Genomic DNA, 23,390 nt, shown 5'->3' with positions numbered 1-23,390 from the left:
GGACATTACAAACCAACCCCATCTGATTTCACAAATTGTGGTTTTGACTGTGGTGCCAAATGGGAATGGATGTTTATTCAGAATCATTAGAAAAGGTTGATTTATCATTCGGTCAACTGGAGACGAGAGTGTAACAGCCATGCGTGAAATACAGGGTGCAAAATGACAAAATCTAGGGCTGATAAATGTTAATCACATCACCTTTTTGCACTGTACCCATATTTTCCTTAAAATCTTTAAAAATGTTGTCCAAATTTGACTGAAAAAAAACGGCTGAAAAAGCACTTTTGAGTAAGCATGGGTTGGCAAAATGTGATCAGTAGGAACGGAAACTGTGTCAGGGCAAGCAGATCCAGCACCCACTAAAGCCAGTAAACTAAGTAAAGAGGTAAATGCAAGCTTATGTTATGTAAAAGTTAATTCGAAAACAATAGACTGTAACTGAGTCCAAGACAAATTTCCCCGAGAGGAAAAATAAAAGTAGCTCGTATCGTATCGTATTGTATTGTAACTTCGCAGAGATGGTCTTTTTATTTTGTTCGAAACTCCACGTAAAAAAAGAAGTAATATACTGTTAATGTTGTTAAACATTATGAAACCTTTTATAAAGGCCTCCCTACCCATTTACAGTTTACTAACACACCTCATCAGGATGGTTACACTTTGGTGGATGTGTTTCGACAATCAATCCTTTTTTGTTGTTGTTGATAGTATTCCACACCCAGTCTTTTATAGGTGTTAATCAACATTTTTGAATTTTTTCTAATATTAATTATAGTGTTTGGCTTTAAATCGTTGAAAAAAAACACGTGAGAAACACCACGAACCAAAGTATGCTATTTAATTTTGTGATTACTGATATTTAAAACATAAAATGTCATTCCTACATCCATGTCGTGTCCTGCTAGTTGCTACTTTAATCCTTATTCTCACCGTATGCTATAATGCCAACAGCAGCAATAAATTCCATGATTACACAAGATAAAGGACAAAGGTGAACATGAACCAAAAGCGATAAAATGGAGAAGTGTGTGGTGTCTAACGAGGGACATGTGCATGTGCACATAAATTTGTTTTACATTGTAAAGTTCTGAATAGCCACATGATGGCCAAAGGTGGGGCTTTTAATTTGTGCCCATTTTAACACTTTGATACCGCAACTCTGTACCAGCAAAGGTGATGATTTTTTTATTTTTTTTTGCAAAACGGCGTCAATAGTTCCTTGTGTATATTTTAAGTGTGGTGTATGCAGACGCCTCTTACCAAAGGTCAGCTGGTATACACAGTGGATCTTTTATAATAGTTGGTGAATAGTTCATGATCTTAATGCAAAGACGATGGAAAGTTCATCAGGTTAATCCATTGACTGCCGACCCTCTCAGTTAATTCTCCAATTGTCAATGACAGTTGAATGAATTTGATCATACTGTATCATGTTATTATCAACAAAAGTACATTTGTGTTCCGTTCTTGTTGTGGGTCCTAGCTTTACAACAACATAGTGTGTCTAAATAATGGCATGAAGGAGCAATTTCAAGTGGCCAAGTTGATTGTACATCACCATAGATTTAATTATGCTTTTTGTCACGTTGTTTGTCTTTTAAAACTTATCATTCTGGTGGCCTTTCTTGCTTCGTATTTATTTGCATCCTAAACCCGTATGTAGGCTTTTTCCCTTTTTCCCATTTTTCCCGTGCATTAATCACGGTTAAGCATAAGTTCAGTTTTACGTGTACATTCGGGATAAGACGCCCACGAAACATGGTCGTGAATCGAGAACCATTCATGGCAAAATATAGGGGCTGAAATTAAATACCGCATCGTGCCGTTTAAATTATTAATCTTCAATGTACTGTATTTGGCTACCTCTTAACTAATTGATACAATCTGAGACGATTCTTTTTTCTTTCAACAGGTGTCGCACTATTTACTCATCGTCTCGAGTCGTTTGAGGACAGTAGCTGAGATAACGTTAAAAAACTTTGCAGTCGAAAGTCATAGAATAATGATCACATCTAAATTTGTAGGCTTATTTCTGTATTTAACCTTTACAATGTGCTCTTCACAATGAAGTGACGAGGGACAAAACGTCAATGTGCAAATAAGACAATTAAAATATATTCACAAATGCAAAAGCCAAAGTAATTAAACATTCTTGATTTTGAGTGTTTTTTTTTTTTTTTAAATCCAATCATCTGTTTTCAGAGTAGCGGAAGAGAAAAAAGAGATCTTACCCCCTGTCCCTTGATATTGAAAGTCCTAAACGGAAATGGCGTGTTTCCCCCGGATTGTAACTTGATACTACTTCCGGATCGAGCCCTGCATGGCTTGTGACGTAGGCAACGCGAGTGTAGTTAACACTTGCCTGACGCGTGTTGTGAGCGCCACCACCTGCAGGCAGGCTGGCAGAAGCGTGGCGGTGGAAGGAGAAACATGCTCACTGGCAGTGGTAGCCATCATAAACTATCATCATGCAGCAACCATAACAGCGCCTAAGTTCATCTGCATCTACCATGTTGTCATGTCTCTTAACACAAGTTGATTTTCAAGCTTCATTTAGTTAGTATAGTATTGTTTTGAAATTAGCTAACTTTTCTGAAGGTGTCATGTTGGCTTAGTGTCAGGTTCACCTAATAGCCATTTGTGAAAAACTATAAACAGAGAAGGAGAAAAGGCATTAATTTCTGCTCATGCACGAGGAGAACGGAGAAGGACTGTACAAATACAATTCGGCTGCGCTCTGAAGCAGTCTCTCTGAACCTTCTCTTTTTATTTGGTTCAGAGGTCCCTAGGTTACATGAAGTTTCCAGCCCTAAAAGGGCAAAAGTGCAGCTGGGGGGGAGAAACACGGCCAGATTCCAGTGTATTTGTTCAACTATGTGTGTGCATGTGTAGGTGGAAGATTAATACATGTATGGCGCAACATTTCATGGAGCAAGACATTCTGCAAGATCTTTTCAGTCACAAGTGAAGGGACATCTGTCTGCAGTTTCAGCTTGGCCAAACTTGAAAAAGAAAATGTAAAAAATATGACACAACTGCTCATCTTCATTATAATATGCCCAACAGTCACAAAATAAGATTACTTTATTTTGTTAAGTGTGTTTTTGTGCATTGCAAACACTGCTACTAGGTAACGGAAAAAGGAGTCGGACCATTTGGTTGATGTAAAAGGTCTACAAAACTGGGCACACACATTATGCAGCCAAGTCCATCTCCAACCTGCTTAATTAGATACAATCGGGGTTGGCCTACTGCAACAGGAAGAACAGACACCAAGTCTGATTTCATTATTTAGTGTGTGATAATACATTTCAGGGGGGTTAATGTATTAGAAATTTCATATATATATATATATATATATATATATATATATATATATATATATATATATATATATATATATATATATATATATATATATATATATATATATATATATATATATATTAATTATAAATAAATTTTCTAATAAAGAGAGACATGTTCAGTCCGCAGCGATCACTGAATTCCAGTTGGACAGTTTCAGGATCATGAATAAATATGCAAGTTAAGAGAAAATAAACAATTTACTTTAGCCGATGTTCGGTACTTTGGCCACTGTTTTTATCCAGACATTATGGTTTTTCACATCAACAGGAAATCACTGAGAGAAGACACTAGGGAGCTGAAATTTCACCCAGATGGTGACCACGTATCAAAGTTCAACATAGCACAACCAATTATCACGCTACCAGGAGCGTGCCAGCCCTTGGCTAAAATACTGCGGGAATGATGTGGAAGGAAATGACTTATTAATGGTCAAAATACTGCACAATGGTTAACTTCTGCAACAAGTCTATGCCCGCATGGTGAGTGTAGTCGGTACGCCTTCTGCTTTTCCGTGAACAGTGTGCTCTTCACAATAAGGCGGCATTTGAAAATACTTTAATGTCCAATCATTAAAAAGTGACTCATCAAGACAAAAGACAAAGCAATATATAACTTTGACAATATATTAATTAAAGTTCATCTTATATTGTGCTGTCGGAGTGGGAAGAGAGCGGAACATAACACTTTATTCCACTGAGGTTCGATAGCGAAATTCTTGACCGGAAATGGTCTTGTTCCTCCTCTATTGTAACTTGATTCTAATTCCGGTTCGAGCCCCCGTCCATCCATGCATTGTGACGTCGGCAATCTCAGTAGTTCTCCTGCAGGAGAATAACTGTTTGACCGCTGCGTGTTGTGCGCTCCGCCTCCGGCAGGCAGCCTGACCTCGTGCTGGCCATGGCGTCTTTTGGCGCTGGGCAGCACGTCAGCCGCAAGCGGACTGCGGGCAGGAGCGCGGCGGTAGAGAGGAGGAACCTTCTCACCGTGTGCCGGTAGGTCCCCATCATGACCATTCTCCTCCTTGTCATTACCATCGTCATCTTATCGCAATCAAAACAGCACCTGTGCTTGACGCTTATTTCCGCCACCATTGCAGCTGGATGTGGCGATTTGTTTTAAAGCTTCCTTCAGCTGGCATGTTTTTTTTTTCTTTTGTGGCAGCTCTCTCATTCACTTAAAAAAAGATCTTGAGACATCATGTTTTGCTAGCCCATCTGCTGGTGCTAGATTCTGGTGGAAATGAGGTGACATTTGTGAGTGTTTTTTTGTGTGAATTGCAAACAATGCTGCTAGGCAACGAAAAAGAAGGAGTCAGATCATTTAGTTGATGGAGGTCTACAAACAACTTGGACATACACACAATAGTTCATTGAATTTCCCTTCTGCCTAATTAGGTACAATCTGATTAGACAGTCTGCCTATTGCAAAATGAGAAGACGGGCCAGCTGCGTTATTGAGACAAACGCTAACTTCCATTCATTTCCTGTAACTGTGTCAATAAACATTCACACCAATGGGAATTCTAATCTTCATTCAACCTAACATGCATGTTTTTGGATTGGAAACTGAAGTGAATTTATTTGGAGTGCCCTGCCAAAATCTCTTTTTTTTTTCATACTCCTCCAGGTTTTCAGTCAAGACTCTGCTGGACCGCTCCTGTTTTGAGAGCATGGATGACTCCTCTGCAGAGTTAGTCAACTTTGTGTCCATCCTGGAGCATATCCTCAACCACCGGTTGAAAGGTTAAAAAATAAAAATAAAAAAACAACACACACAAAATGAGGTGACAATGCAAACATCTCCTGTATGGTTTTCTCTCAGGTCAGACAACATGGTTCGGCTATGAGAGTTCTCGGAGTTTCTGGGATTTTGTCAAAGCCGCCAGCAGCAAAGTCCCTCACAATTGCATTCGAAGCATTGAAAGCATGGAGAATGTTCGGTCATCCAAAGCAAAGGTGAGAGTCAATTTTGAATCCTAAAGGGCCCATAATCAGGCATTTTTAGCCTACTTTGCATTATCCACTTAGAAGTAAATAGAGGCCACAAAGGAATGCTTGGTTGACCCAATTTCACCTGATAAAACAAACAATAGCTGCAACATTGCTTTGATAATACTATGGAGTTAGCCCTCACACATGAGTTCTCTAATGACTCAAGGTTGGAAATCAATGTTAAAAAAAGAAGTATTCAGATTATGATACTATTATGATATTTATCATTTGGTTTAAAATATTACTTAACAAAATGAATCCATTCAAATGCGGGCTTATCAGTAATAAAGCAGAGACGTGTGCATTTAGACTTAGTGGTCAATATAAACACAAAAATACCATCTGTGAGTGATCAAGGCAGCTGCTTAAAACATATTCATCATCTCCACTCTCCAGTCTGTAGATATTGGCATTTAAAATAAGACTTGACAAATTTTATGATGGTATCATATCATGACAACTATTGACAGAAACAGCATACAGTAAATTGTGGATGATATAATGAAGCGTGTGGACTCAGTGGCCAAAATAAAAGTGGAAATTTCAGGGCAGGATTTAAGACAAAAAGAGGGAACTATGATTCAAAGTCTTGAGACTGACCACACTTGTCACTGATTTTGCTTCAGAGAGATCACATGAGAAATAAATCTGTGAGTCAACAATTTGAAAACGTCGTATTACAGTGAAATACAGTAACCCAACACATACACGTTGTTCACTGTTCATCCATTCAACTACTTTTGTTTGTCTGAATATGTCGGTTTGCACAGCCAACCCTCCCATTTTTTTTTTGTCCCATTAGGGTCGAGCTTGGATCCGAGTGGTTCTGATGGAAAAGAGACTATCTGAATACATTTCATCCGCTCTGAGGGACATTAGAACTACCAGGTTTGAGTCTGTAGTTTATAAATTCACGGAACACAAGTTTTTTCCTGGATTCTCTGTACAATTAAGCGTTTTATATATATATAATATATATATATATATATATATATATATATATATATATATATATATATATATATATATATATATACTGTATATAGGTATTCATTTAACTTTTTTTGGTTTTGACATGTGGAGATCTGATTATTATTATCTATCAAACAAAATGTTTATTATTTATGTCTTCTTAATCATGTAAGCATACCTAATTTAGCGCACAAATATTGTTGCATAGAGGTCACTCCACTCAAAGCTCAGTTTGTGCTGTTAGAAATAAGCAGCTATAATGTGCAAACCTGCTTGCAGGAGGTTTTATGAGGACGGGGCGATCATGCTGGGGGAGGAGGCGGGGCTTCTGGCAGACACGCTCATTGGACTCAACACCATCGACTTCAGGTATTGATGCTTTTCTACTTTAGTACTGCTGTCAATTAGATCAGTGATTCTCAAAGTTTTTTCATTGACGTACCCTCTGTGAAATTTGTTTTCATCCTAGCACCGCTCAACCAGTGCACAGCATTTTTAGAAAAAAAAAAAAACTTAAAACATGCCATCAGTGTTTGATTTATTAAATTATAGAACTCTTCAAACTTCATTTGTATTGGTCCACAGACAGTCAACATAAAGTGATTTCTTGAACATACAAAGTGATTTCTTGAAAAGATCTAATATAAAAAGAAAAAAAAAAGAATAAAAAACATCATTTTTGATAAATATTTTTCCACACAATTTTCATAAAGTGTCGGACCTTTTCTCCAAAATACATAATTATAAATAAATATTTGTCCACGGAAAAATATTGAAGTGCCATTTTTTGGGATTACAGTAGACATCTTTTCACAAAAATAAATAATTAACTTAATTACCATTTTTTGTCCACATAATCAACATAGAGTGTGAGACCTTTTCTCAAAAGAAATAATTATAAATAAATATTGTCGACAGAAAAATATTCAATTTAGTGTCCTCTTTTGGGATTACATTAGATATGTGTTCACAAAAAGAAATCATTAACTTGACAGGTAACGAGAGGTGACAACTTACAAGTTGGGTCAAACTATTCTCGTATGGGGGATTTAAAAATAATGAAATTCAATAACCTACTGAACATAAAATTTGTTTTAACTCAATAATTATAATAATGTTTGATTTAAAATCTCGAGTACCCCCTGGAGTTCCTTCAAGTAGCCCCAGGGGTACCGCTACCCCCATTTGAGAACCACTGAATTAGATAATTAGAGGAATGAATAAATCCAGTGTTAGATTACTCAGCCTGACAAGACAGTGGGAGGAGCTGCTGTTAAAAAAAAAAAAAAAAAAGAAAATCTGATGTTCTCCCCCGCTCATCTTATCTCTGTAGTTTCTGCCTGAAAGGCGAAGGTCTGGACACCAGCGGCCCCTCGGTCATCGATTACACGCCTTACTTAAAGTTCACTCAGAGGTATGTGTATCAGCGCAGGTGAGCAACTTTGCAAAATGCGCGCTGACCAAGTGTCGGGCGCGGCTCCCCTCTATTGCAGCGGCGAGAGCATCAGCAGCGACGAAGAGGAGATGCGCACCTTAGGCAGCAGCGGCAGCGAGCACAGCACCCCGGACAAGATGGCCACGGCCGCCTCCATCTTCACCGAGCAGAGCAACTTAGTCAGCAAGTGCAAGCGCTTTGAACTGAAATATCGCATGGCGCTGGAGCAGAAGGTGCGTTTCAACTTAGAGGAAAAAAAATGCATTAGCGCTGCAGGGGCGGAGCTAAAAGGTGGCCAGGGATGGCCATGGCCACTCTCTGATCATCCGTTTGGCCATGCATACGTTTTGGAAAAAAATGTTCATATCTGTGAGTTTTCTGCCACTTTTACATACCTACGGTATTCCTAGACCCCCTAATACCTGGCAGTTATTTATTTAACTGATTGTGTACATTTAAATGTATATAAAAAGTCATGTATTATTTAATTTCACGAAACCAACCACAAAACAGATCACTGATGTATTGTGTATACCGTAAAACTCGAAAACTTGGATCCGTCTTCCAATCTAAATGGTTTCAAGCTAATTAAGAGCGCGAAACAACTCTCGCTATTAACTAAAAAAATGAAAAAAAATACTCAGTTTTTAACTGAAAGCCTTTGCGGGTCATAAAGCATCATCCACATCATAATACATCCCATCACTGAACTCATTCAATGCCAGTGACATTTATTTTATTTTTTTTCCAAGAGTCCAGACATTCAATCGGTACTTAACTCATTCAATGCCAGGGATGTAGTTTTACATTTTTGAAGAGTCTGGACATTAAATTTCAGATATTTAAGTATTATTTTGATGCTTAAGTACGTTAAGGACATTAATTTTCAGATACTTAAGTCTTTCATCGATACTTAAATAAACATGAAAATACACCCTTATCAATGAATGAGTTTAGTATCTGGGACTAGACTGGACTCCTAAAAAAAAAAAAAAAAAAAAGTGACAATACGTCCCTGGCATTGAATGAGTTAATATTACAATGGCAGTCAAACATTTGGAAACACCTTCCAATTCAAATTCCCAAACTAACTAACAGGTGAAAGGAATTCTCACTATTAACTAAAAATATACACCGTTTTAAAATGAACGTCATTACAGGTCATAAAGCATCATCCACATCCTAAAGCATTATGTTAATATTACAGTATATTACAGTAAGTCAAAATTTTATAAACACCTTCGAAAACAAATGGTCTTAAACTAAAAAATCCACGCAATTTACTCTTGAAAAGTAATGGCTGTGAACTGAAAGTCATGACAGTTCAAAAAGCATTGTACACATCCCATGGGCAAAGGAGAAGAATTTCCAAGTGATAAAATCTTCTGCATCCTGTGCACTACTTTTGTCTAAATACAGTACCATACATCAATTTACTTTAACATTGTCCCTTGGCACCAAGATGCAAAAAAAAAGGTGGAAAAGCACTATTTTTGTCTAAATGCCACTCAATTTACTTCAACATAGTTCCTCACCACACCAAGATGCCATTTTGCAGCAATTTACACCCCCCCCCCCCAAAAAAAAAAAATCCACAACCTGAGCATAAGCATGAGTCAAGCAAAATCCTGCCTTTGCATTTTCTTTACGCTCGACTGCAGCAAGCAAGCAAATCCTGATTTCTTGTCTGGTTTTCACGACAGGCTTACCTGGAGGACCTGGTACGTCTGCGCGAAGCACAGCTGGCTGAAGCGTCGTCGCACCACAAAACTCTGGAGCGGAGCCTGGTGGACACGCACCTGTCACACTCGCTGGAGAAGGAGCAGCTGGAGTTCATCATTTTGGAACTGCAGGATCAACTGTGAGTTTGTGGAGGTGGGGTGGCCTAGTCATCTTGTGCTGGCTGCTTTGAGCTTGACATTTAGCACACCGTGGAGTGTGTGCGCGTGTGCATGTGCGTGTGTCCACGTTTCCAATTTCAAGCGATTGAATTAGGAAAAAGCCCTCTTTTCTCTTGTGTGGTAATGAATTCAATATAGGCGCCTAAATCCGTCTATTGAAGATGTGTCACGACTCTTGGAGCTGAAGCAGCACTCTCACTGTGATTACATGCAAATGAGGTCGCATTTATTCGAATGTCATAGGACTCAAGCGCAAATCAAAGACTGATTAGGCTTAACCCACTCAATCTAAGAATAACAGCGACACATTGCTTTGTAGACTGTGAATGATTATTGAATGATAATTGAATGTATTTATTTTGTCGCCCAGCAACAGGCTATTTAATAACTGATGAGGAACTACGGTACATGCGGTGTGAGTTTGAAATATCGATTTACTAAACTTCTCTGGTGAAAGATTTTCATCTTGTGTGTTCAGGACAGTGTTGAAGAACAATGACTTGCGGTCACGACAGGAGCTGACAGCCCACCTGACTAATCAGTGGCCATCTCCTGACGCTTTGGATGCCAACGCCGTTGCCTTGGACACGCTGCTGTACAGAAAGAGCCCCGGACAGTGGGAGGAGTATGTCAAGGGATTTATTTATTCATTTATTTATTTTAAAGGAGCTATATTATAACTGGTAGAGAGGAAAAATTAGTCATATTCAAACTGACATCGCTTTGGAGTAGAATGTGCTCTAATTTTTAGATTGCAAAAACTGCAATTTGGGAGGAAAAAAAAACATTTTGACATGGCTCGCAATGCTATTTAAAAAGTTATAAAGATTGATCAGCAGAAACATTAGACGTTTGAACAGAAGGCTCAGACATATCAGTTTTCTTTTTAATAACTACATTATAAAGACCAAGTGTAATTGCTTGCTTGATTGATTTACGTTTGGTAAGCAAAAAAAAAAATTGGACCTTACGTCTTTCTACTTTGTGTATGCAGCCCTCGGAGGAAAACGTTTTGTTACGCTTGGATTAAGATAATGTAATGAATGATGAATTATGTCCGTTTAGTGCGCAAACCCAAAGACCTCATTTGAAATTATTGCTTTGGCACCATCTAGTGGCAATTTGGTGCCAAGCAATAATGACGAAATGAGTTGAAGACGTTTTATTGTCAGAGAATGCCTTTTAATTAGAAAAAGAGAATGCCTTTTAATAATTAAAAAAATACGCCGCCATTTATAAGCAAATTGTTTGATTTTAACTATACTTGACAAGATCGGGCCCTTCACTTGCCAATTTCCAGACCTGTATATGTGTATAGATGAATATTATATAAAGGAGCATCTTGAGTCACATTTTTTTGGAAAAATATTGGTCCAAATTTTAATCCGAGGAGGACTTTAAAATCAACTGGCGTCATTGAAATATGAGAAAATAGATCAAAAATACTTTGCATTTTCACTTTCTTGAATTGTGCAATCCTTTGCTTGCTGTGCAGCAAGAGCCTCCGCAACCTTCCTTCGGACATGAGCCTATCCCAGACTTCCCTCGAACCGTCACGCACCCTAACGCTAGACGCCAAACCGCACTGGCCCCGCCAAGGTACACTTTCCAAACATCGCCAGTAAAACCTTCCTCTTTTTAAATTTCTTTTCGCCCCGCAGGAAAAGAGCAGACTCCTTCCCTTCGAGGATTGTGCGGATCTCTGACCTCCGTAAACAGTTTCAGGTCTCTGGCCAGTCTGAGGTCCAACGAGTGTCTGGCCAGTCCCGCCGCTGAGGTTAGCAGCCCGGGCTTCACTCCCACTTAAGGCCCAACTCAACCAGCCATTTTGTCGGCGTGCTTTAGTGTGCGCTTACACTATTTTAGCATGCTGTTTGAATGAGCTCACCGCAGGTGAAGTACTTGAATGTTTTGTATTGAAAAGCCTATTTCATGTGCCAACATTAAAAGAGTTGGTCTCTTCATTGTCACTAATTGTTCCCGAAGGTATGCGCACTTTTCAAATTTATTACCGCATCAGTTTTGAGACTTTTTTTTTTTTTTTTTTAGTTCTCAGGTGTTTCTGTGCCTTTGTGTATTAGTGTCGTGTATAATTTTGTATTTTGTTCTCAGGTCATGACCGTTATGATTGATAATCTGCCTTGAGTTTACTCAGACGTGTGTTCCCTTTAATTATTAGAGCGCAATGCAGTACTGTAATTCATTTTGGCTTGTGGTGACTGTGAAAGTCCGGCCTGCAGGCTGTGGAGCTCAACTGTTTGCTTTGAGTTTCTCATTCATTTGCACACATACAAATGTTATATGGCCTTTTATCCTTCATTTTGAATAAACTTTATTCGGAGGAAGAAAAATGTCAGATTATGGCACATTTCACATTAAAAACGTTTGAATCACATTTTTCATTCAGTGAGGACTATTTGGCACAAGCACAGGTTGTAAAAGAGGAAGTAAAGCTTTACACTAGTGACAGGCGATTGGGCTATATCTGTAGTATCACACAGCTTTATGGAAGATCCATGAATCTCTTTATTTTCAATAATACTTATCCTCATTTGAATTTGATTATTCTGCTTGGTACAACACCGGTATGGAAATGGGAGTTCATACCAGTCAGATATTTTCCTATCCAAATAAAGTATATTCTGTATTTTAAGAATACATGTATTTGGATTCTTTAACCTTTGCAACTGGTCAAAATTCAGCCTTAGTTATCATACTAGGCACAGTGTACATGCAGCGGTTTTAAGAAAATATATAAGTACTCATAAATGGAATTGATATACACAGAACCCCTGCTTATTCCTGATTTTGAATTCTCATTTTTTGTTCAGAAAAACGTGTCAGTTTAATGTTACCACTGAGGTCAAAGCAGTAAAAGTAGCACTCTGATGACATTTGATGACATGTGTTTGACCTGTTCTGTCGGTGGTCCTTGAATGCACCATGTACAGTCAAAAGTGAAATTCAAAGCAGGTCTCTCTTGTCATTTATGTAGCATGGTTTCATGAATATCTTGTGTGCTATAATCAAGGATTTGATGTTTTATGATCGTCTTCATTTTAGTGTTTCGCTACCATATTAAAGCATCTTTATGGGATTAGAAACCCACTTTAGGATTGGGCCATTATTTGCAGCAAGGGGTTCACTGTATTTCACGTAGTGCAAAAAAGATTAGCTTGATAATGGAATATTAAATCATAAATACTACAATATACTTTTGATAATCTCCCAGCTCAGTTTTTTAGGATGCCAACCCATTACATTTCAGGTATTATTGGTATGCAGAGGTCCAAGTACGCGATCCTGGTTATGCTTGCGAAAAAAATCCTTCCCCATCTCGTAGGTGCTGATCATGATAGCGCAGGCCGGCGCCACTTTGATCACTCGAGGGAGGAAACCTGCCGGGGAGAAGAGTGGGTAAGAAAAAGTTTTGAATGACAAAATATTAGCCAAATGTGATGCTAACCTGCAAACAAGCCTTTAACGCCGTGCTGCGCCACAATCTTCTTCATCACAGTGATCGTGGAGGACGCCTTATGTGATACTGCCGCACAGAAATAATCATGCGTGAAATGATTCACATTCAAGAGAAAACAATGACATTGAGGCCATATTTACAATTCATCGCTTGCAGCTCCCCGAGTTCCACCTGCCTTCTCGTTTTCACCACATCAAACGGCAACGTAAGAATGGATGCAATCTGGAAAAAAAAAATTGGGACGCTTACCGATAAATATACAGAAGCATCTCAATAATTTAACTTATTCACTCCCATTGTCAGGAATAGATTTAAAAAATAATCTAGTTTCATTAGGTTATAGTGAATGAATTATGCTGTAGAATTTATAATTCCACACATTTTAGTCAATCAGTTCCAAAGGTGAAATGCATAGTACTTAAAATAGTGTACTGTGGCTTTACTGCTGAATCAGCATTGAAAATGGGAAATGAAATGTCTACCAAGATTCCAGAGTTTTACTATCGTATGTATAGTATTATTATACCACACAATGAAATTCTTATTTCGTTCACTCCCCGAGTAACAGACTACATTTCATGTTCAGGCAATAAATAGCAATGAGAATAGCAACAAAAAAAAAAACAACTACAAAAACAATGGTGCTAATAATATAGTGCAAATATCATGTAGTGCAAAGAATTATTTATGCATGTAGTAAGGCAGAGGCAGATTAGTGTGCAAGAGATTTGTTGAGAATGGCTTGTGGGTAGCATTTTATATGACATGAATTTGACATTGGACATGACATAGATAACAAACTCTAGCTACTGGTAGTGTGAACAATCATTTTTAAATCAAGACTGATGGTATGATCTTTTGCATATTAATAGCAGAAAGTCAAAGAAACAGGCATGACTTAACATTCGAATATTTGCCAATTTTCAGCAGTAAAAAGGTAATTTGTCTATAATTAATTATTTCTAAATTATTTTTTTCTTGTAAAATTAATACATTTACAAACACGTTTTTCCACTTGCTGTTGACTGAAAATTTTGTCACGTATTCAAGGCTTGGGTAATGACCAGGCAGGCTCATCTGTTTTTTTAGGTTTGGTCATGTGACATTCAAAAGCTGAGCCGTGATTGGTTGTTGCATGACACATGATTCCATCTGTCATTTTCAGTTGACAGCATGTGACAAAATGTGTTTTTAGATCTATTAATTGCACATGAAAAAAATACAGTTATTAATTTAAGTAGGAATCAAATAATAGCTTGTTACTGCTGAAAATAGCTAAATAAATTTCGTATCTATGTAAGTGCTCATTTAGTATGTCAATTCCATATGTCAGTTCCTGTCCAATGTTCTCACCGTGCCCGATGTTGCGCCAGACACAAAGGTCATGGGAAAGGTGGGCTCCTTGGTGCCATAGCGCTGGCACAGCCACCGTTTACCACGCTCATAGTTGTACCAGTACATGGCAGAGAAGGGCACATCCCGAAGCAGCGTGGGTCCCAGGCCTCGCCACAACGACAGCCAGCCTTCCGCCTCCACAGCTGTGCGCACGCAATTTCTCAGTTCCCTGTACGACAGCTTCTCCGACTGCTTTTTGGTGCGCAGAAGCTCGATTGGACTGATCACAGAGGCTGCGCCCACTGGTGGAGGAACAGATGGCAGTGTTGTGTTTGCGCCAGACAAACCTTTTATCATTATTCATAAAAGTGTCAAATTAAACCTCTGGCAGCAGCTCCCGCCAACATAGGGGCGAACTGCTCGTGTTGACCCATCTTGACCTTGAGTTTTGAACGGAGCTGGTCGTAACAGGTGAAGTAGATGATGGTAGCTGGCACGGCCATCACACTGGAGTGAGGAAAAAAAGCAATAACATTGATCCATTTAATATAGTGAAATCTGGATGACACTGAAAAGAAATGACCAGGTTCATACTCACAGAGTTGGAGGTAGACCACTCCATAAGGACCGGATTCCTTCGGTACGTACGATTTTGACAAATGCGTCCTGTCGTAGCACACAATATTACAACCTGATCATGACTGCTCTGTGACGCATTAGGATTTGTACGTATTTACCGCCGTGCCATTGAAGTGTCCTTGTGCTTTATACCAGGCCTTGTTGCCATTCATGCACACACAAATGTGGTCCATTAGGCCGTTGCAATAGACAAAGCATTTTCCTAAGCAGTGAAAGAAAAATAAATTAGCACATTTTGGTCACATTTGTTACAAAAACAGTTGTTAGGCAAAATGTTATTTTAATTTACCTTTAGGGAAAGGATTTTTCTGTGCTTGAAGTCTGATCTTCACAACATCTAAAGGTGTCACTGGGGAAAAGGTAAATTTAATGTATTGTACATTTTCTACAGAAAGGGTGGGCAACTGGCGGCCTATGCCCCACACTCTGAGTGGCCCCATAATCCACATCACCCATAGTGAAAGGTTTTTTGATAGGATGAATGCAAAACAGTATAATGAGTACAAGTCTCACCAAAGAGTGAAGTGAGCAATGCACCGGAGCAGGACGCCACCATTTGTTGAATTGGAGTAATGCCATTATCGTTGGCTGGTGTGGAGGGACGTTGACCGCTCATGTTTCCTCGAGTACACAAGAAATTACTGTTAAAATCTACTTATGGATGGAATCTACTCATGTAAATTATATTTATTTCTTTACAATAGAAATGACCGTAGTTGGTACCCTGTGGCTATATGAAGCCAATAATACGTTCTTACCTTTCAAAACACTTTATCATAAACAAATCCTTGCTTGGTTTAACATAAACATCTCCACGTAGAACGCAGGGCTGTTCTACAAATCCCCCAAAAGAAATTTCTTCGAAACACGTGCTCGAGATTTACTCGTTCAAGTCCATAACATTACGTGATGAAACATTTCATAACATTAGTTTCCCTTTCCCTTTCGCAGATTCGCAAAAAATGGAACTAAAGCGTTTCACACAAATGTATATATGCATATATACACACACGCTACTCAATCCTATATGGATAACTATTGCTCGTTGGCGTGTCTTTGAAGAACAGTGATAATATTTTTTTTTCATGTCGAAACATCACATTCGAACACGTCATTTAATTTACATATGCCCGTGGTTGCCAAATTTTCGATTACCATTACGAAACATTACTCCGTACAGTAGAGTCGTGAAAATAGGGGAATAAATTTACTGTCGTCATTTTTGAAATACAAAAAAGTATCATAAAAATACGAGATGCTAGCAATAGGTATGTTTTAGGCAAAACTTTGACGTGGTTTCGAATTGACGGCCTAAGGCGCTTACTTTTCAGACATGGCAACCTGATTTCCGTTACGATTACGTTGATAAAGCGGGAAATGAAAGTCAAGTAGAACGTCGAGTGTTAAACTTTCTGAATAAAAAATAATCGAACTCAACCAAATTCCAATTACTGAAGATAGGTGCCACTTCATAAAATGTCAAAATAGCTCAGCTGAGTCAGTGAGACCATAAAAATGCGAGGTGAGTAGAGGTGAGTTCATTACTTCAGGTGTACACATTTGCCTCTCATAGCATGGTTAAAATTACGACCTGTAATAAAATGGAACCTACTTTGGATATTTAAACTGATAGTTTGTATTTTTTTTCATTTTGTGTAAAAACAACACACAGGTGTTAAAAGACAGTGCATGGCTCAGGAATGTCGACGTGCAGCGGGCGAACACATACAACTAGGCTCCCAAAAAGAGAATAAAACGATGGCACAAAGCACGCGGCGACAACCTGCGTGTAAAGGTACTTTTTAAAAAATTTTGAAAAAAATAGGGTTATTCTGGTAACATTGTGTAGCTCGTCCCATTACATCAAAACAGTGGGTCAATATCCGAGTTTGCAATAACAGAAAGCTCACCTTTTTTCACCCTGTCCCTTATTGAATTTTCAGGAAAAGCTGGCAAAATTGGTGATAGTAGGTCGTCAGTCAAGTCCCATCTGGCAGTCTTGAAGCCTCTGTCTGGGAAAGTCTTCTATCTTGACCTGCCGTCCAACAGAACTGCAGAGCATTTGGAGAGAGATATAAAAGATCTTGGAGGGGTGCGTCCCCAAACAGACCTCAACATCACGAACCTAGTTCAAGTCGTAATTACAGTATCATTTCTAGGCCATAAACCCAGGATTGAATGTTAAGAAACAATGTTGACAATATCTTAGTGAGCCTTCTTGTGTATTATTGTTAGATTGCTGCACATGCTAGCGAAAAACAACACAGACATTGTAACTTTGAAGTTTTATAAATATAGTAAAATAAAAACACTTCATCCTTGAATTAATTACATTAATTACATCTAACATTTGAATACATTTTCTCGTTGTCATCCCAGGTTGTCGACAAGTTCTTCAGCAAAGACATCAACTATCTTGTTTCTAGCAAAAGGGAAACTAAATATGCGCAGTGCCTGAGACAAGACTCTTCGCTCCCCTACCTGCAATCCAGACAGAGTTCACCTTGCCCTCAATCTAATCCACTGCAACCGGACTGTCGTAGCAACAAGGGCAGTTCTCGGGGTCAAGACATGGTGAGCTCACTTGGATTGCTTCCAAAGTGCTGATATTGTTTTTATGAACTCGTTCTTTGATTCAGCATCCTTACCGGTCTTTTTAAAGTTTTTTTTTGTTTGTTTTTTTTTGCTTTGCAGAGTATCACAAGACATGGGAGAGCTCTAGTAGAAAAAGCTGTGAAAGAAAAGGTTTGTTGGTCATCTACATTTAAGTAGCATTTTTATGAGCTCTTGAGATTTACTTGCTGATAGAATCTCTTTTTAGGACGTTTTGCAGCCCAACAAGATTCTGTCAAATGCTCTGAAGTGGGGTGTAAAAATCTTCTACATTGATGGTGTGTTTACATTACAGATAATATGTAAATATATATGTTACATAAATTATGTGGTGAAACCGCAAGTGACTTTTTTTTATGTGTTGACTCATAAATTCTGATTTAAAAACGAAAGCAATGTTTTATTAATGTTTAAAGGGGAAGTCAGGTCAAAATTTGTTCTTTACAAAATATGTTCTATGTGTCCCTAATAGTCTAAACAAGGTCTTCTGATTATTACTGTGTTTGTGAAATATGCTTTAAGCAAAAAATCCACTCATTCTTATCCATCTCAGAGGGAAGTCATTTTGCCACTTGCTGTCGGCTGAAAAAGACATCATATGTGCTCTAGGCTTGGATAATTACCTATCATGGCTCAGCTTTCGAACATCACATGACCAAACTCTGAAAGCAGGTGAGGCATGATTGGTTACATGAACCATGAGAACATGTGAGCTCATTTTCATTCGATTGCAAATTGCAAAATAGCCACCCCCTAAAAAATATCGTTGATAATGGGTTTTGCTTATTAATTTTGTTTTCCACTAGCACAATATAAATCAGTACATGGCATTCTTCAGTTTGAAGTTATTCCAAGTTATCATTATTAATTTTTGAACCACAGAGACATATTCCCTCTGAGAATTTACCGGTAAGTTGAATTTCACATTGGGCCACATTTGGTCCATTTGGCTTCGAAATTTGTGATAATAATTGTGTTTTTGTGTTGTGCACGAGCTCACATCTGATTTGTGCTGCATTTGCAGATGTGTTGCTGTATATTGAGAAGGAAAAAAAGCACATTGCAAGCCACTGTCCAATGGCGACTGCAGTCAAAACAACAGTAAGTTTACACAATCAGCAGTTCATCATGCAGTACTTATAAGCATTAGTATATTTATATTCATATATTCAATATTTGAAAACTTTTGCATTCAATGTATTATAGGTGAAAGCCACAACAATAATACAACTCACCTGTCAGAAATCCCAAGGTGAATAAGTTGTGCCGTACCTGTATTATTTTGAGGAATTGTTTGATGTGTGTAAATATGTACTCAAAGTCAGTTTTTACACAGATGGGAGGATCCGAAAACCATTCATCAAGGTTGAAGATTCAAGCAGGTTAGAGGACATAAAATCTCGCATCCACTTCATAATCGCCTCTCAAAAGCACATTTTTAATGTATTGACATTTTATCTTCAGGCATTATCGTCCAATGTACGTCACCATGACAAACATGCCTGAGTTGAATCTAAAGACGCTTGCTCCTCATTGTCCATTCCTGGTTGATGGTAAAGACCCTGCTGGGAAAAAACAGCGAGGGAACAGGTATGGCGACTTAAATGAGGCTAATAAAAAGTGTAAAGAACACTCCCTTCCCTCAAACTGTCCTGTGAGCATTGTTGCTCGATGTCATTCTTAGTATAGCTCCCACATTATGCGCACAGTCTGTGTGTGTACAGCGACCTCGTATCATTCAAGCCTGCATCCTTAAAAACTTTCATCAGTTATGGTTTGTGCGGTTTGTTCAGGACCAAGTTTAATTGGTCCAGGGAAGTCAGAGGTAAATTCTCCGCCACTTTAGCGTGACACCGTAAACAATCTCATAAACACCCTCAAGAGAATGAAACACAGCCCAAAGAGCCAGTCCAAGCTCCTTCATTAAACAAACCCCAGTTTGAGCCCTCTGCTCTGCTGGCCAGCTGCTGCTGGGTCCGCCCAAGACTAGGCTAAAGACTTGTGGTGACCGAGCCTTTGCAGCACCCGCTCCAAGGCTCTGGAATAGCCTGCCTCTGTTTGTTAGTTCCGCGCAGACCCTCGTTGCTTTTAAATCGCTCTTTAAAAAAAATCGCTCTTAAAAAAAACATTTCTTCTCGCTTTCTTTTAACACGCCTTGAAAGCTAACATCTGACATTTTCTTCCAGCATGAATTTAAGGCAATTCCCCTAAATTAAGAAAAAATAATTGGGGCATGATAAAATAAGCGGTCATACATCAATTTGTTCCTAACTGGTCAAAAGTTGCTAATATTTTGTTAAATCACTGCTTTGAAAATTACATATCACTCTATGAAAAGGGACAGCCCAGAAAAAAAAATCTCTGGGTTTTGTGTCTTGTTTGTTCATGCAAATAAAATTGATTAGTTGCCCAACCCTAATAATTTGTATAATTTACCCCAAGAAGTGCCAAAGCTGAAGAACAAGCTGCCGGTCAAAAGAAGAACAAAGACAAGAAAGAAGGTGGCTACTGTGAGTGCTGCAATGCCAAATATGGAAACTTGATGACAGTAAGTCTAATAAGCACCAACACTGGGCTCTCAACTAAATCACAACCACTTCAGATTCGAGTTATTTCAAATGTCATTTTTACCATGATGACAGTTGTGACTGAAACATATTTGAAAAGAGGTTTACTGTTACGACAACAACATAAAACAGCTGCACAAAGACAAAGAAATTCACAGTCAACACTTACTGTATTTTAAGGAGTCATTAATGAAGAATCCATCCTGTATCAGACCAAACAGACTGGAGAGGCTGTAGTTTGTTCTATTTTTTTGTTCTGTCTGTTACTTTCCCTTTCATTCTGACAAGCTGCAGGAAATGTGCAATATGTCAGCTGCTGTAGTTTGGCTAAAACATAAATACTGTGTCCTTGTTTGGTTAAAGTTAGCATTACACTAAAGTTCCATTTTCTATTAATATTAGTGACTTTTAATGTAAAAATATAAAGACCTCTGTGACCTGTCTTTTGTTTGACCCTAAAAAGTGAATGTCCTGTATTATATTGAAAGTCATGTAGAGTACTGGTATGCAGAGTCTCTGTGTCTCTTTGTTTCTTAGTTTCTCTACTTCATACGTGGATTAGCTTTAGAAAATTGTTTACAACACAAAATTAAGTGCCGGACTATCTTTTTTTTCTCAGCACTATCCTCAGCCAGTTATCAAATGTTAACTTTTTTCATTGATACTTGAACTTTCACTACCATTGACAGCATGAAAAATTCATTTTAATGGGGCTAGCAGTGAAGGAGTTAATACCTATAAATCTTATTGTAAACGTAACCCTCTAAACGGGACTGATAATATCATTTGTGACTTTCTTTCACCCAGCACCTGCGAAGTGAAGGTCACCAGGCTTTTTCCAAAAGTGATGCTTATAAAGTGTTGAACCGAGTAGTGTCCCCCTTGCACCCCAATTTGCGCCGTTTCAACACTTTGATTTCAAGGTAGGACTCTTCAATGTTTTTCAGTTATTTCAAAACTGTATTCCGCTGAAAGAATTTAAATGTACTGACAGATTTTCAAACCTGATATCCCATCAGGCCCAAGTACCGTGTTTCATCTGTTCAACTTGACATTGGGCCATTGGAGGGACTCAATGTCAGAGCCGCGGAGATACTTAAGGAGGTGACGAGCCATCCACCCGACTCCTTCAAAGAAAGCTTTTCTTTTGAAGTCACTTCAAGCCATCACTCTGCTCCGCTGCTTCCCAGTGATGCCAAGACCTGTTTGACTATTTCACACAAATCAAACCAAAGACTTATCTCACACGAACAGCAACGCAGACTCCAATTGTTGACTTCCTCCCCTCAGAAAACTGAACGAGAAATGGTACCCTCTTGTGGTGAAAGCGTGGCCCCAGGCTTTTTAGTAATACCTAAGGTCAACATTGAAGCGCAAGTACCTCACACAAACTCACACAGCCATCAGGAGCCAGGCTGTGAGTCATACGTGGGAAGCCCCTCTGTTGTCACAAATCAACAAGAAGAGACTGGACGGAGCGAGAGCTCACCCGGGAAAGCCGGTGGAAAGGTCTCACAGCTAGATGGAGAGCATTCTTCACAGAGCAGCTCTTCACCCAGGGCAGTGATGCGGAAAGTCAGATCTTATAAACGCCAAAAATAGAAAGTAGATGACTGATTTGAAAAGAATAACACAATAAAATTGTGACAAATCTCCAACCGCTTAGGCAACGGTTCCATGCCACTGATGAAATGAGTTGTGGATTTCCTGCAGATTTGATGACCTCAAGGGACCAGCAAAGCACACAAGATGGAAGAGATGACGCTGATAAAATTGCATGCACTTCTAGGAAAGTTAAACCTCACACAAACCCTTATTTAAAAAGAAAAAAAAAACGTAACCCACAAATGGTCAAAAGTAGCTTCTTCATTACTATGGCAGTGGCCTCACTCGTGAAATGGCTCCTAATGAGATTTGATATCAAACGTTAACAGAATGTCATAGCTCTATTTTGTAGATTTAATTTAGTATTTTCCCTCAAATTATTTGGGAAATACTTTTAAGTCCAAGATGGATATTGATTAAAATAATTTAAGGCAGAAAAATTACTTTGGCTGTAAAAATTTGAACACATTAAACTCATTACACCGTAAAAATAAATGTCTAGAATTCATTTACTCATTTTTATCGTGCGCCACTGTAGTTATAGTTTCTGTCAGAGGGCCATTTGGACTGTGAAGTTAAATTTGAAACATTTTGGAATCAGAGGCTGCTAAAATCTGCTCAAAACAGGTACTGGCGACCAAAAAAATGTGTAAAAGTTGACGAAAACATGCTTATTTGGTGTTTTAGCCAGAAATTTGAAGTTCTAATTCGCATTTCGCGGGGTACATATGATGTGGTGGGTCGGTTCTGGCCCCCGGGCCTTGAGTTCGACACCCGTGGCCTAGCGTAAGAAGCTACAACTAGACATGTGAAGCTGAACAAAACACGTGAAAAAGCCTCCAAGATGAGGAGAGGAGCTGGAGAAACGTCGCTCCTTCATCGGTTCCGATGTGTGTGTGTGTATGTGTGTGAAGGCCGCAGCTCCCCTCCATGCTCATGTGTATGCATGAGACGTTTGTCAGCGATCCGCGGGATATTGATGCGTTTTAAGGAGGTGTCCCCTGTCCTGCCTCCATAGGTTCCACCCCTCCCCCCTCCCTCCATCCCTCCCTCCCTCCTCGCCGCGGAACAACCACCGTGTCTCGGTGCGCTCAGACGCGCTCGGCGTTCAGTCTCGTCCGAGCCCCCGATGGCATCCGATCACAGGGACTGCATGAAACACACCAGCCTCGGCTCCAGCATCCCCTAGCGAAGCCCACGCTTGGATTACCGCATTGTTTTGCAGTTTAGCGAGGAGGATGATGATGATGATGCGCGCATCTTGGTGGATTTCCCTTTTGTGCGTCTGTGGATTGATGCACGTCGGTCACCAGAGCAACCCCCATTCCCCTATTGGTAATCCATCATAATATTATTATCGGTATCACGATTTCACTAGCGTGCTTTTATTTATTTACATTCTGCCTCAGCCTATTGCTGTTCCATGTTTTGCCATAATTGGGGAATAAGAGCAATGGGTGTTTTCATACGGGGGTGGACGTG

At 39.0% G+C, this 23,390-nt stretch overlaps 4 protein-coding genes across 10 annotated transcripts in view; 3 read left to right on the top strand and 1 right to left on the bottom strand.

Moving 5' to 3' along the window:
• The first annotated feature begins 4,157 nt into the window (after positions 1 to 4,157).
• On the top strand, positions 4,158 to 11,633 carry LOC148425325 (RUN domain-containing protein 3B-like). Its single transcript, XM_088411609.1, has 11 exons — positions 4,158 to 4,364; positions 4,999 to 5,114; positions 5,194 to 5,327; positions 6,166 to 6,251; positions 6,615 to 6,704; positions 7,669 to 7,749; positions 7,829 to 8,003; positions 9,474 to 9,631; positions 10,150 to 10,296; positions 11,167 to 11,270; positions 11,333 to 11,633. The coding sequence occupies exons 1-11, from the start codon at positions 4,270 to 4,272 to the stop codon at positions 11,476 to 11,478; spliced, it is 1,332 nt and encodes a 443-aa protein (XP_088267735.1). The 5' UTR covers positions 4,158 to 4,269; the 3' UTR covers positions 11,479 to 11,633.
• A 351-nt stretch (positions 11,634 to 11,984) lies between these two features.
• On the bottom strand, positions 11,985 to 16,175 carry LOC148425324 (mitochondrial glutathione transporter SLC25A40-like). Its single transcript, XM_088411610.1, has 10 exons — positions 15,882 to 16,175; positions 15,637 to 15,744; positions 15,413 to 15,472; positions 15,222 to 15,325; positions 15,083 to 15,150; positions 14,867 to 14,991; positions 14,503 to 14,786; positions 13,290 to 13,371; positions 13,138 to 13,215; positions 11,985 to 13,069 (listed from the first exon to the last, which is right to left on the bottom strand). The coding sequence occupies exons 2-10, from the start codon at positions 15,737 to 15,739 to the stop codon at positions 12,936 to 12,938; spliced, it is 1,038 nt and encodes a 345-aa protein (XP_088267736.1). The 5' UTR covers positions 15,740 to 15,744; positions 15,882 to 16,175; the 3' UTR covers positions 11,985 to 12,935.
• A 170-nt stretch (positions 16,176 to 16,345) lies between these two features.
• Positions 16,346 to 21,961, top strand: LOC148425323 (protein DBF4 homolog A-like). Of its 2 annotated transcripts, none has more exons than XM_088410883.1 (13): positions 16,346 to 16,645; positions 16,796 to 16,918; positions 17,067 to 17,215; positions 17,503 to 17,697; positions 17,818 to 17,868; positions 17,945 to 18,014; positions 18,761 to 18,837; positions 18,943 to 18,988; positions 19,073 to 19,118; positions 19,201 to 19,326; positions 20,179 to 20,284; positions 21,111 to 21,226; positions 21,323 to 21,961. In XM_088410883.1, the coding sequence occupies exons 1-13, from the start codon at positions 16,639 to 16,641 to the stop codon at positions 21,903 to 21,905; spliced, it is 1,695 nt and encodes a 564-aa protein (XP_088267009.1). In that variant the 5' UTR covers positions 16,346 to 16,638; the 3' UTR covers positions 21,906 to 21,961. The 2 variants fall into 2 exon arrangements, with proteins under 2 accessions (XP_088267009.1, XP_088267010.1); XM_088410884.1 differs by having other exon boundaries at positions 16,346 to 16,655.
• Positions 21,962 to 22,966: 1,005 nt separating this feature from the next.
• The window catches only part of LOC148425320 (disintegrin and metalloproteinase domain-containing protein 22-like), a 64,798-nt gene continuing 64,374 nt past the window's right edge, over positions 22,967 to 23,390 (top strand). For all 6 annotated transcript variants that reach the window (XM_088409614.1, XM_088409612.1, XM_088409613.1 and 3 more), the window contains exon 1: positions 22,967 to 23,243. In XM_088409614.1, the coding sequence (XP_088265740.1) occupies positions 23,147 to 23,243 (97 nt within the window). In that variant the 5' untranslated portion in view covers positions 22,967 to 23,146. The remainder of the gene's footprint in view (positions 23,244 to 23,390) is intronic.

The sequence above is a fragment of the Hippichthys cyanospilos genome, chromosome 3 (assembly GCF_059441005.1).
Source record: "Hippichthys cyanospilos isolate Australia breed blue-spotted pipefish chromosome 3, RoL_Hcya_1.0, whole genome shotgun sequence".
NCBI lineage: Eukaryota > Metazoa > Chordata > Actinopteri > Syngnathiformes > Syngnathidae > Hippichthys > Hippichthys cyanospilos.
Note: the sequence above shows the minus strand (reverse complement) of the source record. Positions and strands in the feature narration are given on the sequence as shown.

Bases quoted from the DNA above. Each gene is read 5' to 3' on its own strand.
- LOC148425325 (XM_088411609.1), top strand. From the start codon at position 4,270: ATGGCGTCTTTTGGCGCTGGGCAGCACGTCAGCCGCAAGCGGACTGCG. The intron at 6,705-7,668 runs GTATTGATGCTT...TTATCTCTGTAG, and splicing joins CTCAACACCATCGACTTCAG to TTTCTGCCTGAAAGGCGAAG. The intron at 11,271-11,332 runs GTACACTTTCCA...TTCGCCCCGCAG, and splicing joins ACCGCACTGGCCCCGCCAAG to GAAAAGAGCAGACTCCTTCC.
- LOC148425324 (XM_088411610.1), bottom strand. From the start codon at position 15,739: ATGAGCGGTCAACGTCCCTCCACACCAGCCAACGATAATGGCATTACT. The intron at 15,473-15,636 runs GTGAGACTTGTA...CCTTTTCCCCAG, and splicing joins ATTGCTCACTTCACTCTTTG to TGACACCTTTAGATGTTGTG. The intron at 15,326-15,412 runs GTAAATTAAAAT...TTCACTGCTTAG, and splicing joins GAAAAATCCTTTCCCTAAAG to GAAAATGCTTTGTCTATTGC.
- LOC148425323 (XM_088410883.1), top strand. The intron at 18,015-18,760 runs GTGTGTTTACAT...CTGCATTTGCAG, and splicing joins AAAAATCTTCTACATTGATG to ATGTGTTGCTGTATATTGAG. The intron at 21,227-21,322 runs GTAGGACTCTTC...ATATCCCATCAG, and splicing joins TTCAACACTTTGATTTCAAG to GCCCAAGTACCGTGTTTCAT.